The sequence below is a fragment of the Capsella rubella genome, unplaced genomic scaffold (assembly GCF_000375325.1).
Source record: "Capsella rubella cultivar Monte Gargano unplaced genomic scaffold, Caprub1_0 scaffold_8, whole genome shotgun sequence".
Lineage (NCBI taxonomy): Eukaryota > Viridiplantae > Streptophyta > Magnoliopsida > Brassicales > Brassicaceae > Capsella > Capsella rubella.
Window position 1 is genome coordinate 7,882,194 of NW_006238916.1, and position 13,035 is coordinate 7,895,228.

The 13,035-nt window shown below is 34.5% G+C and overlaps 6 protein-coding genes and 4 non-coding genes across 10 annotated transcripts; 4 read left to right on the forward strand and 6 right to left on the reverse strand.

Annotated features, from left to right (window-relative positions):
• Nucleotides 1–158: 158 nt before the first annotated feature.
• On the forward strand, nucleotides 159–1,118 carry LOC17874592 (RNA-binding protein 38). The gene is made up of 3 exons (XM_023777631.1): nucleotides 159–329; nucleotides 416–651; nucleotides 788–1,118. The coding sequence occupies exons 1-3, from the start codon at nucleotides 159–161 to the stop codon at nucleotides 1,116–1,118; spliced, it is 738 nt and encodes a 245-aa protein (XP_023633399.1).
• Nucleotides 1,119–2,322: 1,204 nt separating this feature from the next.
• Nucleotides 2,323–3,042, forward strand: LOC17875092 (the record flags this gene model as incomplete). The annotated part of the gene is made up of 2 exons (XM_023777632.1): nucleotides 2,323–2,929; nucleotides 2,993–3,042. Coding segments are annotated over 2 exons (657 nt in total), but the record flags the coding sequence as incomplete, so codon positions are not given.
• Nucleotides 3,043–3,133: 91 nt separating this feature from the next.
• LOC17875229 lies at nucleotides 3,134–3,742 on the reverse strand. The gene has a single exon (XM_006281281.2). It carries the CDS (start codon nucleotides 3,721–3,723, stop codon nucleotides 3,376–3,378), a length of 348 nt encoding a protein of 115 aa, XP_006281343.1. The 5' UTR covers nucleotides 3,724–3,742; the 3' UTR covers nucleotides 3,134–3,375.
• A 1,573-nt stretch (nucleotides 3,743–5,315) lies between these two features.
• LOC17874640 (NDR1/HIN1-like protein 26) lies at nucleotides 5,316–6,191 on the reverse strand. Its single transcript, XM_006282145.2, has one exon. The coding sequence runs from the start codon at nucleotides 6,130–6,132 to the stop codon at nucleotides 5,491–5,493; it is 642 nt and encodes a 213-aa protein (XP_006282207.1). The 5' UTR covers nucleotides 6,133–6,191; the 3' UTR covers nucleotides 5,316–5,490.
• Nucleotides 6,192–8,679: 2,488 nt separating this feature from the next.
• Nucleotides 8,680–9,480, forward strand: LOC111829014. Its single transcript, XM_023777633.1, is given in 3 exon segments — nucleotides 8,680–8,694; nucleotides 9,050–9,146; nucleotides 9,337–9,480. Coding segments are annotated over 3 exon segments (237 nt in total). The 3' UTR covers nucleotides 9,462–9,480.
• Nucleotides 9,270–9,487, reverse strand: LOC111829109. The gene has a single exon (XR_002832668.1). It is a non-coding gene; the product is annotated as a small nucleolar RNA U3 (small nucleolar RNA).
• A 680-nt stretch (nucleotides 9,488–10,167) lies between these two features.
• On the reverse strand, nucleotides 10,168–10,285 carry LOC111829123. Its single transcript, XR_002832681.1, has one exon. It is a non-coding gene; the product is annotated as a U5 spliceosomal RNA (small nuclear RNA).
• Nucleotides 10,286–10,942: 657 nt separating this feature from the next.
• On the forward strand, nucleotides 10,943–11,563 carry LOC111832535. Its single transcript, XM_023789436.1, has one exon. The coding sequence runs from the start codon at nucleotides 10,943–10,945 to the stop codon at nucleotides 11,561–11,563; it is 621 nt and encodes a 206-aa protein (XP_023645204.1).
• A 445-nt stretch (nucleotides 11,564–12,008) lies between these two features.
• LOC111829122 lies at nucleotides 12,009–12,127 on the reverse strand. Its single transcript, XR_002832680.1, has one exon. It is a non-coding gene; the product is annotated as a U5 spliceosomal RNA (small nuclear RNA).
• Nucleotides 12,128–12,789: 662 nt separating this feature from the next.
• LOC111829108 lies at nucleotides 12,790–13,007 on the reverse strand. The gene has a single exon (XR_002832667.1). It is a non-coding gene; the product is annotated as a small nucleolar RNA U3 (small nucleolar RNA).
• Between the last annotated feature and the right edge of the window lie 28 nt (nucleotides 13,008–13,035).

The window sequence follows — 13,035 nt, forward strand, 5'->3', positions numbered from 1 at the left end:
GAATCGAAAAAAGTTGATTATTCCTAGCTAGGTTTTGTTGGATTCGTCTATAAATACACACTTTTTACTCACCCATTCCTCCATAACACTTTTCTTCAAGGTTTCATCAGATTGTTCGACTTTTCTTCTTTTCACCTTTCTAGATTTTGCAAAGAGACATGTCTCGACACCAAAACTTCGATACAAGATTCACAAAGATATACCTGGGAGGTTTGCCTTGGAAAACAAGAAAGGAAGGGTTGATAAGCTTCTTCCAACGTTTCGGAGAAATCATCCATGCTAACGTGGTTTGCGATCGAGAAACAGACCGATCTCAAGGTTATGGCTTTGTAAGTAACCCAAGAAAACAAGCATATACAACGTTTAGGTTACCGTTTTAAGAGACTATTTCAATCATGAGTTTTCTTTCTTCCAGGTCACGTTTAAAGATGCTGAATCCGCAACTAGGGCTTGCAAGAATCCGAATCCGACAATAGAGGGACGAGTAGCAAGTTGCAACCTCGCTTACGTTGGTGCTAAAGTTAAACATAACCAATCCAATACCAACCTCGTCCCTTCAAGTCATGTTGACCTTCGTTACAATACATCCCCGAGTATTTCTCAAAACATGCAACCATTTATGTACGCTGGACCTCATGCTCCTCCTCAATGGTATCTTTTCTTACCCCGATGCAATTCTTTTTCATTATAATACGTTTCTTGGAATAAAAGTAACAGTACATAAGTTTCTATCCATATGGTTTCTTTGAGTTAATGTAGTTTTTTGGTAAATCTTTTCAATGTTCAGGAACCAAATGTATCCGCAACATCCTCAACAGTACTACAACTATCCACAGTTTTACGATTATCCTCAACAGTATCCGCAATGTTATCCTCAATATGAGCCGGTGTCTTACGAACAATATTACCCTATGGTGAACACGAACCAGTACTGCGACTATCCGACGCAGCAGCAATTTATAAACGCTGTTAACCTAGAATCGAGCAGCTCCACGTCGGCTACACCACCAGAGCAGACGGAGTTGGCTTCCACCACACCAGAGTCTTCGTCACCTAAAACGACTTCTAAGAATAATACTAGTGATGATTCAGGGTCTGGTGGAAACAAGCAAAGTTAGACGACTTGTGGAGTTTGAAGATTAATTCTTATGTTATACTTTTAATAATATCAATGTTGCTTCTACTAAGTCTATTTGGTTTTTGTGACTATGTCAAAAAAAACAAAAAAAAATTTGGTTTTTGTGACTATATTATAGCTAAATGTAATTTTATAATTTTTTTTCTAAATCCATTGCATCTCCATCGTTTTATATATGATGACTTTTGAGTCATGCTTGAATAATATAATGTTCCTACTTTACTATGATTCTATTTTGGATCATTTTCTAAAATACCATCATTTTTGTTTTTAAGACAAAAATACCACAAAACTAAAATTAAATTTTAAATTTTCAAACTCTAAATTATAAATTCTAAACATCCTTCCCCCTAAATACTATATCCTAAATTGCAAATAATCAACTCAAACCAAAAATTTAAAATTCCATACCATTGAACAATAATTTGATTTTAATTGTATTTTTGGAAAGAAAACCAAAATGATGGCATTTTTAGGAATTCCTCTTCTATTTTTTCCTTTTTGTTTTTGGTATCTGAATTCAATTCAAAATGAAATAACATATGATTATAGAATCCGACTTAGATACATCTCCTAATATCTTGTTTAATTGGTTTTGTAATATACAAATTTTGGGATAATTATTTAATCAAACGTGGCAATAAAGCAAAAACGTCTAAACCCATCAAACACGTCACTGACGGTTATAATGTGATATTAGGTTTCGTTGCCATTATATTTCTATTATTGTGGAGATAATCCAAAACTTCGAAATCGCAGTAGTTAGGGTTTTTTCGAGTTTTGGTAATCATGAATCAAGGTAATAGGTTATTTTTGTGATTAGGGTTTTACGAATTTTCGCTAACTACGATGTCTCAGTATTTTTCGGCTTTGGCTGTTTCTATTGAACAGATTTGTGATGGTTTAGAGAAACGCATGTCAATTTTATGGTCAGTTACTTAATTTTGTGACAGAAAAAACCTTTTCGGTTCTGCAATAGATCTTCAAACCCTAAGATTGAGTGATAAGATTAGGGTACGGTGGCGGAAGTTTTTCATGTGGTTAGAATTTTGTAACCTTAGAGTTTGCGTTATCTAATCCCCAAACTCTAGTTGTGGTGTTAAAGATATTGTAATGTTTGGTTTTACGATGTAACACAAGTCCAAATTTGATTTACGATGTGACACAATCTTATTTTCTTGTTTTCAGTGTTGGGATTTACTTCTTGTTTCTCCAATGTCGAGTCGATCCCGATACTAAATGGATCAAACTTTTCTGAATGGAAGGAACATTTGTTACTTGTGCTTGCCCTCATGGATCTTGATATATCCCTAAGGGAAGATCGTCCGGATGCCATTGAAAAAACCGAGCATTGGGACCGTTCCAACCGCATTAGTATGATGATAATGAAAAACCGGATCCCGCCTAAGTTTAGAGGCATTGTCCCCGAGGATGTAACAACAGCCAAAGAAGCTTTGTCTGCGGTTGAGAAATGCTATGCGAAACCTGAGAGGGCAGAAGTGGCAATGGTCCTAGCCGAGTTTGGTTTAAAGAAAAAAGAGAATGAGAGTGTTAGAGAGTATATTATGATGAAGATGAGCGTTGCAGCTAAGTTGAAGAAGCTTGGGATGAGTATTCTTGATAATGTCATGGCGGATATAATACTCGATAGTCTTCCCTCGGAGTATGATCTTCTTCGGAAGACTTATTACCGTATGCAACTTGCATGGTCCACTCATGAACTCATCTCTCACTGTGTGCAAGAAGAGGAGAGGTTGATGAATCAAAAGAAGGAGCATGATCTTGTTGCTGGTAAAGTCATATGTAATAAGAAAAGAAAGCACTATGATGAATGTTTATGATTTGATGATTCAGGAGTAGCATCAAATAATCCATATGCTCTAGAGGCAGCATTTGAATATTAGAAGCAACAAAGCTTGTTATTGTGGTTTTGTAACAGATTTTGAGTTCCAACTTTTTGCTTTGAGCATATATCATAATTTTGAATGTGTTTACTCTTTAACTGTTTCTAAAAGAAACATAGAAAACAAAGTCATCGATAGATCATGTTTTCGCCTGTTCTTCTTCTGCTTCCCCTGTTTTTGCTCTGTTCGCTTAGCAACTGAAGTTACTTACAAACAAAAACACTTTATGATACTTACATTATGTTTTAAAAGCTAGTGCATATCTTCATAACACAATATAACAATATACCATTAGCCGCAGAATCTAAAAGAAACATCTAAACCCCAAAAATCTTACAGTTCAGGTGATTCATGGATAGATTCAAGCCTTGGGATCCACTTACTGTCGTCAAAATATTTGAGAGAGGTTCTCTCATTCACAAAAACCAGCTGCTCCAATGAAACTTGCTTCGCCAACAAGTAATCCAGCTGTTTCCTAGTTATCACCACTTTGACTCTCCTTGTTCCTTCGATAGCCTTCTTCTCTTCAGAAACCGAACCATCCTCGTGACTTACAGATCCATTCTTGATCTTTATGTTAGAATCTTGAATCTTGCTACTATCAAGATGCTTTACGCACAAACATACACCAAGGTTGGAGAGAGTCACCAAGATTTGCTTCAAGCTTAGTCTTTTCTTCATCACTATGTGTTCGTAATTAGATAACATTACAATAAGCTAAGTAAACTATGAGATTCACTTTCTTATGATGTGTCTATATATAAACAAACAGAAAGATGCTGCAATTATTAAAATCATGGGTTGTGTTGAAATTGGAGTGGATAGTAAAAAAAGTAGGTGGGAATGTAACAGATTCGGATCAATGGGTATCTTAATGAACAAAAGAAAATTAGAGATGCAAGTCTTGGAAATGTTCACACGTATGCACAATAGGTCGGTTCTTGCACATACAATATAAAACATTAATTTTGTACCGACTTTATAAGAAATACAAAACCATATGGCTTGTCTAATACTTCGTGGTATAGTCATGATGAAACCTACTTCATGTTTTATATTTGATTAATGGTGATCTCTAAGTCAATAAGAAAAAACAAAAATTGAATAAAGAGTTGTATATGCTAATATTCTCCATATCCTAGTAAAAAAAAAAAGGATTCTTATATATAGAGCAATAATTAAACAAAAGTTACTGCATGCCTTTCATTTCTTCTATACTAACCTCCAATACTTTATTTTGTAGAGAAGTCATATCAAAAAGAAAAAATAACAATGGAAGATCCGAAATAAAGATTTCTAGTTTATAAGATATTTTGTCTACAGGGGATTTTATACATAAAATACTAGAACATGACAGGTTGACCAAGGATATGCTCTGTTTGTGTTATCATTTTCATCAAATTTGTATGTTTACATATACAAATTTATGTAAAACTAGTTGCTAGCAAATTGTGATGGTGTTGAACTAATTAGTTTCATTTATTTTTCTTTCAAATACAGGGACACGTATAATCATCATCAGTATTACCAATGTTACCTTGTGTATCCATCCGTATTAAAACGTGATAATCTCAATCCAAGACATGAAGCTTCTTGTGTCTGTTGGATTCTCCTAGTGAACTCGGTTTAGTTCGACTAACTTTATATTATTAGCTAAGTGAGAGAGATTACTATTGTAGACTTTTATATATCATTGCTTCTGTTGAAACAGAGTATATCACCTATATACTCTACTTTTTCTTAGATTCTATCTCATTCAGATTGTAAAGAAAAACTTTTATAAACTGTTTTGTTATTAAGGTTGACGCAAAAACAAAAAAGAATATGCATGAATAACTAATTAACGAACATACAGAATATATTCTTGCAAGAATATGTTATATCATATTATTCAACTGCAATGTTCTTTATTCATGAGTCATATTGAATCTTCTGCTCATGCTTCCTCGTATCTGTTGGAAAACATATAAACTCTTCCAATATGAAAAGATAACTTTTACTTGATACTTCCCCAAAAGTAAACAGATTTCAAGAAACACATACAATATACATATGGACCCAAGTCACCCAATAATCTCAAATGTTTATGCGTATATATAGCTCTAGGAAAGATGCAAACACCCTGAATTATTGAAGACAAAAAGGTTTTAAACAGTCAGGTGAAAACATTGCTCCTGTATATTTTCCTCTTCATCACCATTTTTTTTTTATATATCGGTAATAGCCAATTCAATGTTCCTCTGCTTTTTAACCACGGATATGCTCTGTTTTTCGTTATTTACATCTAATATAATTCTATATTAACAGTTCAATGTTGCTTTACAAGAAGTAGTAATTACCAGCACACACACAAAAACGCCATCAAAAAATCAAAATACATAGTTTGGTTGAGAAAACGATTAGGCATAACGGCATAAGTCAAAAGAAACTATGATTATTCTTTATATATCATATAGTTGTTGAGCAACGAGTCCCTTGTATGGAAGCTAATGGAGGAGTGGTCATGTTTACTCCAAAAGCCACTATTGCAAGACAGTTTACATTGAACCGGTATGCGCCCGAGACCCATGTCCCAATCTTCCACCGTAGCTTCCCGTCCATCTTCATACCGATGATTACTTTACCAGCTGACCGATCACGACCAATTTGATAGCCAAAGGACTGAGCAACAGGTAGCTCAGTCCCTTGAAGAAAAGCTGTCAAGAGATTGATTTCTTCATGGGATTGGTAAAAAGGCGGTAGAGAAGCCTCTGAGGTTATTTGTTGTCCTCTATAGGCTGCGTATACGAGTAGCTTGTCGTAGTAGATCCCTACTTTTTTGTTAGGGTTTTTGGAGAAGAGAGTGAGTTGGATTGAAGAGTTGAGGAGATGAGTAGAAGAGGAAGTGAGGTTTAGGCTGTATATATCGGCTTCTGTGAGAGAGAACTCGGGTTTCTCGGGGTGGAGGATGAGCCAAACGAGGAAGATGATGAGGAGGAGGCCGCTGAAGAACGTTGAGAATGTAAAGAAGAGTTTCTTGTGACGATTGTTTATGTTAACCCCTCCTTTCTTGGCGCAATGTTTCGGAGAAGTTATGGAGATTTGAGACATTTTGAGAGAGATGATGATGATGATGATGATGAGAAGAAGAAGAAGAAGAGGGACAGAGAAGGAGGAGAGAATGTGAAGGGGATTATAAAGAGTGGAAGAAGAAAGCTATAAGCACTTAACCGGCAATTATCTTTGTGGTCTTTAGTAATGCTTTTTTGACTTAGTTGTTTGCTTGTGAAGGTGTGAAAATATTGACCGTTGGATTAACCGATAAATAATGGACTTTTGTTTTCTTGCTGTCGTTTTTTGTCTTTCTTTATGTATATATTTGCGTGAACGTTTTAGTTACTTATATTATTATACATGCTTGATTAGTTAGGGCAAACACGTACCAAATTATTATTAAAGTTAGCACATCGTGAGACTTTGAAATGTCTCGAAAAGCAAAAGCTTAATTTTCTTGCAGACTTTTCTTTAATTTCAAATGATTAGTGTTTTTTGAGAACATGCAAAGTTAAAAGACAAAATTTTATGAGAAGAAACCGATTTCATAAAATACCTCAAATGTGTAGACTAAAACCAATATCGATGATTTTGTTAGTTTAAACTTTAAAGAGAGCACAAGTGTAGGATTGAACTTAACACTTAGATCAAAAGTCAAAACCAAAAGAAAAAACTTAGATGAATAGACCAATATGGCGTAAAATGATACAGAAGAAAATAGTTGAACAAAACATTTTGGTATATTCTATATAGTATATTCATAAAGATTATAATAAGATGTATACAAAGTATATTCTATATTGTCAATAGATTCATATGAATATAACAAGAAAGAGAACGAGCCTTACGGTATATGTGAATGAACCATAGATGCATGCGGAGATCCTTTTTGTCGGAACCTAGAGCGTTATAAAATTTTTAATTTGGTCGATTTGTAGTACGTATTTACATAAGACAACCCACGTACGTACGTATTATTATTTTTGGAAACATAAAACCATATACTATAAAAAAAAAAAATCAACGTACAAGAATCAACGCCTCCATATTGCTTTAAAAAGTTTCATCCTATGAAAAGCTTAGATTTTTTCCTTCCACAAAAGCAGCTTTTTAATCACATAAAAAAAACAATTGGATAACACCTATTCTATTATATAAATCAATAAGAGCATCATACTAGAATAATATATATCGAATAGTATTTTTACTCGTTTGATTTTCCTATATTAATATAAACATACAATCTTCTTTTGGATTTATGAAAACTAATGGATTTTTTAAAGTAAGTGGATTAATTTCACCAAGCGAATTATGGTGAGTGAGTAAATTACTAAATTGTAAATAAAAGAATACAATTGGATAACAGACTATAAAAATTCGTCTAAAATGTGTTAATGTCATGGAAGACATGAGGAATCTATAATTGGCTTTTTCCATAGTGAGGAAATATTTAAAAATATAGAGAAAAAAAAAAGAAGGAAAAAAAAAAACCGTGGAAGCATCTCAATCATTTCATGGGGGGATTGCTTTTTGTGTCTTTATGTAGCCGTTCCTTTTACGCTAAGGAAAAGATAGAGAGCAACTCGTGTATATGCATCCAAATATCTCCATTAGATTTCACAATAACATTTTTTGTGTTATAAAAACTAAGTAGAAGAGATGATTCGTATATTAAAAAAAAGAATGGATCTTGGTCGAGGATCAATATATCTATATTTTTCCGTTTTTAATCAGCCCTAGAAGTTTTATGAAGAAAGCTTTATAGCTCTAAAATTCATTTTTAACTTAAGCCTCTTCTGCTATATATATTGTCAAATCTCAACGCATGCAATTGTATGATAAAAGCGTAGGGACCTCTAGGCTCACAGAAGTTGGAAAAAGGAGAAAATGAAAACAATAAGACATATTAGTTTACTAATTTATTCAAGGATTATATTTGTTATATTGTTATAGTATGCTTTTTGGTTTATGAATAAACTACTTGTAAAAAAAGACCCCATATGGACTTTGGTAGCTAGTGCGAGATTAATAATGTTCTTCATTACTTTTGAAATACTTTCTGAAAATTTGTTCATCATCATAATGTTCTTGCTTTGGACCTAACTTTTTATGGTTTAGCTATTCAAACAATGAAAGTGTGAAAAAGATACTTTGCTTTTCGATAATTTCTTTGGGTATTTAAAAGTCACTTTTTGTTGAATTTTTCTCAAAAGTTTTGTGTTTTCACGAAAAATGTGAATTTATATATTTTTTTATGAACTAAGTATACGAGACAAACGTTACAAGGTCTACGGTTGATAATAAGACTTTAAGTCTTGTAACCTAAATATAAAAATGCAGAAGAGTTTAACTTTAGAACATTCATGTTAAAATATGATATATGGACCAATATTTGGTTAAAGTTGTAGCTATAGTTTTTCCCAATATAGAATTGTGGTAATGAATTCTTCAAAATGAAAAACTTGATTGGTAAATATATCTTAGTTTTGTGTTGTAGATAAATTTTAGCTGTGTAAAATTACAAAAATATTGTATATATATATAGTTTGTTTATGTGTGCAATATACAAAAATTTGGATTTATCTTTTTTGGAGGGCCAACCCAATGGGGCAGCATGATGTGAACCGGTTTTGTTGCGGAGTGAAATGAACTTTAATGCAAATTGGAATCTCCGTTACATCGCTCTATGAAACCATGAAACAAGAAAACTAGAGATAATTTATAAGATCATAATACTCACATGGTTTCTTAATAAGGGTCAATGGCTATATACATGACTTTTTTCCTTTTGGAAAATATGCAAAGGTTTGGGAGATAGAAAATGAAACACAAAAAAAAATTGTTTGGGTGACAGAAAATGTATTTCATAAATTGAACCAAAAAAAAAAGATTGGACTATTTCTTGATTTATGCATGTAATCATCCTTTGGCAAGGTAATGCTAATTTTTTCAAATCCCTACCTTTGTGGTTTAGGATCTCACAAAATGTTGTTCACTACTTTTAAATGTTCAAGATTGCGTAATGGAACTATACAAATATGTCTTAACGTTGGAGTTAGGCGTTGCTAAAGGTTTTAATTAGGATATGGATGCAAAGAGTTGGCCACAAATGTTTCCATGGAGTCAATGCAGCTGCTTTGTGCCCACACGGATCCTTGACAATAAGCAAACGAGTGAAGAGAAAAAAAAAAAAGGACCTGTCAGACCGCCGCGCGACCACCCCGGCAAGGTAGAACCGAGCCGAGTAACGATCCTCTACAGCACCGGATGCATCCGAGGACGATCGTAGCCGTTAATCACGCTCTGATCGCACGGTCATGGTTCATCAACCAGGGTTAAGGGCCTGTCTCCTTAGAAATCAAGGATACAGAGGTACGAGCCTATAGAACAGATCCTGTTCAAGTAAGGTCGTGACCATTGCTGCTCTCCCAAAGTTATATATACAAAAAACATTGTTCTTCAGAATAGCGATGTGGGACGAATTTAAAGAATCATATTAAAACTAAAAAAGACATGCATGGTGTTATAGTGGTATTTGGGTGAAAGGCCCACGTAATTACATATACCAAGCCCATCCTTAACTTAGCGTTCAAAATTGGTCAAGAAACCAATGTGATTTGCGAAATATGTATGGCATTTGTTACAAAACAATGGAGTTAAACTTTTAGTAACAAGTGCGACACATTCTTGTTCTTAATCTTTGCGTCTGAGCATTATGTGCAGTAACGAAGCCATCTTCACAATCTTATATTACACGCAGAAATCAGAAATGAGTGAAAACAGAACCTGTTAGAACAAGCAAAACAGTCATTCATACACAATTATTGTTTTTTTTGTGTATTTTCAAAACAATTCTTCCTTTTCTCTCAGTGACTCCATAGCTTCCTTCTGAGGTTGTTCACACATACTAACCTTAACACAAAAGGTCGCTCTATCAGGGTAATCAAAATCTATATTTAATAGGACTTTTTCTCTCTTACGGATGCAATTGTTCAAAATGTTGATCACACATAACGTTAGTTATTGACTCATTAGTAAAATCTGGATAGACAAATATTGTTAACATAATTTCAAACTAATCGATTTGATGGAGGCTTATTTGTTAAATAAACCTTTCCAAAAATAGGCGTATGCCGAATAGCACAGAGAAGACACGGTATTCTTTAGTAAAAGGCGAAAGAATAGTTTGCTTTGTCTTCACTGCTCGACTCCGTGAATCTTTGGAACCAGTTCTATGCTCTTTATTTATACTAGAGTTTCACTGACTGTTCCTAAGTCTTACAAGCGATGTGGGATGTCTCAGTCAATTCAGTAAGAAAAAAAGCCTTCATGGTTTTATTTATTCCGCGGATATGGTATATACTTATAGACGTGATCAACGATTCTTCATGGTGCATATTTCTTGAAATAATGCAATGATCGTTCTACTAGTCTCAAGTCTCTCTTGTTCTCTGTGAACAACGTAATATGTAATAACATGAAGACTGAATCAAAATTTTAGGGAAGCTTCAAAGATAAAGCTACCAAAAATAACCAAATATCATGAATACATGTATATATATATCCGTTAAAATGTATGTAAATAAACATTAATTTAAATGACTTATATATTTGAGTTCATTGGTAAAACTATAACCTCCCTAACTTAAGTTATTCTCTGGTCGTACAGTATAACAGTTAGTTCAATGTATTTAATTGAATGGTTGTAACAACAGACGACTTATAAAGTGTAACTCTCCCTGTAAACTTTATTTATGTAATAAGGCTACACTATAAATAGTGATTTTCTTCTGATTCCTTAAACCATCTTAAACAACCTGCTCTTCTCTATATAGCAAAAGAAGAAATACAAGATATAGTCATCGTAATGGAAGGTACAAATCAAGCTTCTTTCTCCGTGTTTCTAGTCATGGCTCTGTGTGCCATTACTACTCTATTGAGACCGGGGCGAGCCGAGGTGCTTGTGACACCTCGATTTCCCACCATTCCTGGTTCTCCAATTGATCTCACAAAATGTTGGTCATCGCTCTTCAACGTTCAAGGTTGCAATATCGAAATATTAAAATCTGCCTTAACCGGAAAGTTTGAAAACGTTGGACCAACATGCTGCAAAGCATTTACAGAAGTGGATGCAAAGTGTTGGCCAAAAATGTTTCCATTGAATCCATTGTTCCCTCCTCTTCTCAAGAATATGTGCTCTCGCATCAGCGCAGCTGCACCCGCACACACAACACCACAATTCCCAGGTTCTCCCATCGATCTCACAAAATGTATGTCATCACTTGTCAACGTTGAAGGTTGCGTAAGTGAAATCTACAAATCGGTTGTCACAAGAAAGTTTGGTAATGTCGGACCAATGTGTTGCAAGGCGTTCTCAGCTGTCGATGCCAAATGCTGGCCACGAATTTTTCCGCTAAATCCGTTTTTCCCTCCTCTTCTCAAAAATGAATGTTCTCGCATCAACGCAGCAGCTCCTACACACAAGTAAATTAGCTAGCGGACCATCATTCACACTGTTATAAATTAGGCGTTAGGCCTTTTTATAAGCTTATAGAAGAATTTTCTCAATTCCAAATTGTTGGTTTGTTGCTTTGTTCAAGGTTTTAATTAAGATATACAAATAATATAGAAATTCAAGTTTCTTGCTTAATCTCACAGCTTTTATTTATTCATTAAAACTCTAAAATGTATGCGTTGAAATCCACGCAATGTTTAAGCAATCACACATTCTCGATCCAACGTATGAGTTTATCTTGTTATCCAAGAAAACGAAATGTCTTCGTTTCTTTTATATATTTCTCATACGTTCTCAGATGAGAGTCCAAAACAACAAGTGCTGTAAATACTACAAACACTGCGTTTTGTTCCGACCATTAGTAAACGATATAGTACTCCGTTAAGATAATGCAATTTTGAAACTAAAGAATTGATGGAGGTTTATTTGTAAATAAACCTTTCCAAAATTAGGCGTATGCCGTTTAGCACAGAGAAGACACGGTATTCTTTAGTTAAAGGCGAAAGAATAGTTCGCTTTGCCTTCACTGCACGGCTCCATGAGTTTTGAGAAACAGCTCCTAGGTCTTTATATATACTAGAGTTTACTTACTGTTCCTGAGCCTTGCAAGCGATGTGGGATATAGCAAATCAGTGTGGAAGAATTTGATGGGTTTATATGAGCTTCTTAAAGGATCACCTAAAGCCCATTAAGGATCATCGTAGTCCTAAGCTTGACCGAAAATTTTATTTGAGGCTCTCTTTCTCTGTTTTGTAAAACTGTGGTTTTAAGTTTAGAAAACATATAATCAACTGGAGACATCGTTTAAGCTTATTACAAAAGGTTTTTTTTAAATTTCCGATCCAAAATAATTTGAAATGCTACATAAAAAGGTTGCTGATTATTAGCCCTGTATTAAGTTTGTTTATTACAGACTTACAATGTAAAGAGTCAACAGTAAATTCTTTTGTTTGGACTTATTGTTCCAAACCGATACAACATGAGTGAGTCAATATGTAAAAGTGTAACACTTCCATGTTATTATTCAAAAGTTATCAAAACATACGGACGACTCAAGTGTAACTCTCGCTACTCTATAAATTCTTTGTAACTTATTCAAATCTGAATGAAATATACAAAAGAACTTGAGAAAAGTGTTGAAAAAAAAAAACCTTCGGCCATCTCGTCAAATATGCTGTGAAGGGAGCAAAAGGGAAAGGGACCTGTCAGACCGCCGTGCGACCACCCCGGCAAGGAAGAACCTAGCCGAGTAACGATCCTCTACAGCACCGGAAACGTCCGAGAACGATCGTAGCCGTTAATCACGCTCTGATCGCACGGTCATGGTTCATCAACCAGGGTTAAGAGCCTGTCTCCTTAGAAATCAAGGATACAGAGGTACAAGCCTATAGAACAGATCCTGTTCAAGTAAGGTCGTGACCATTGCTGCTCTCTCGAAGTTATAT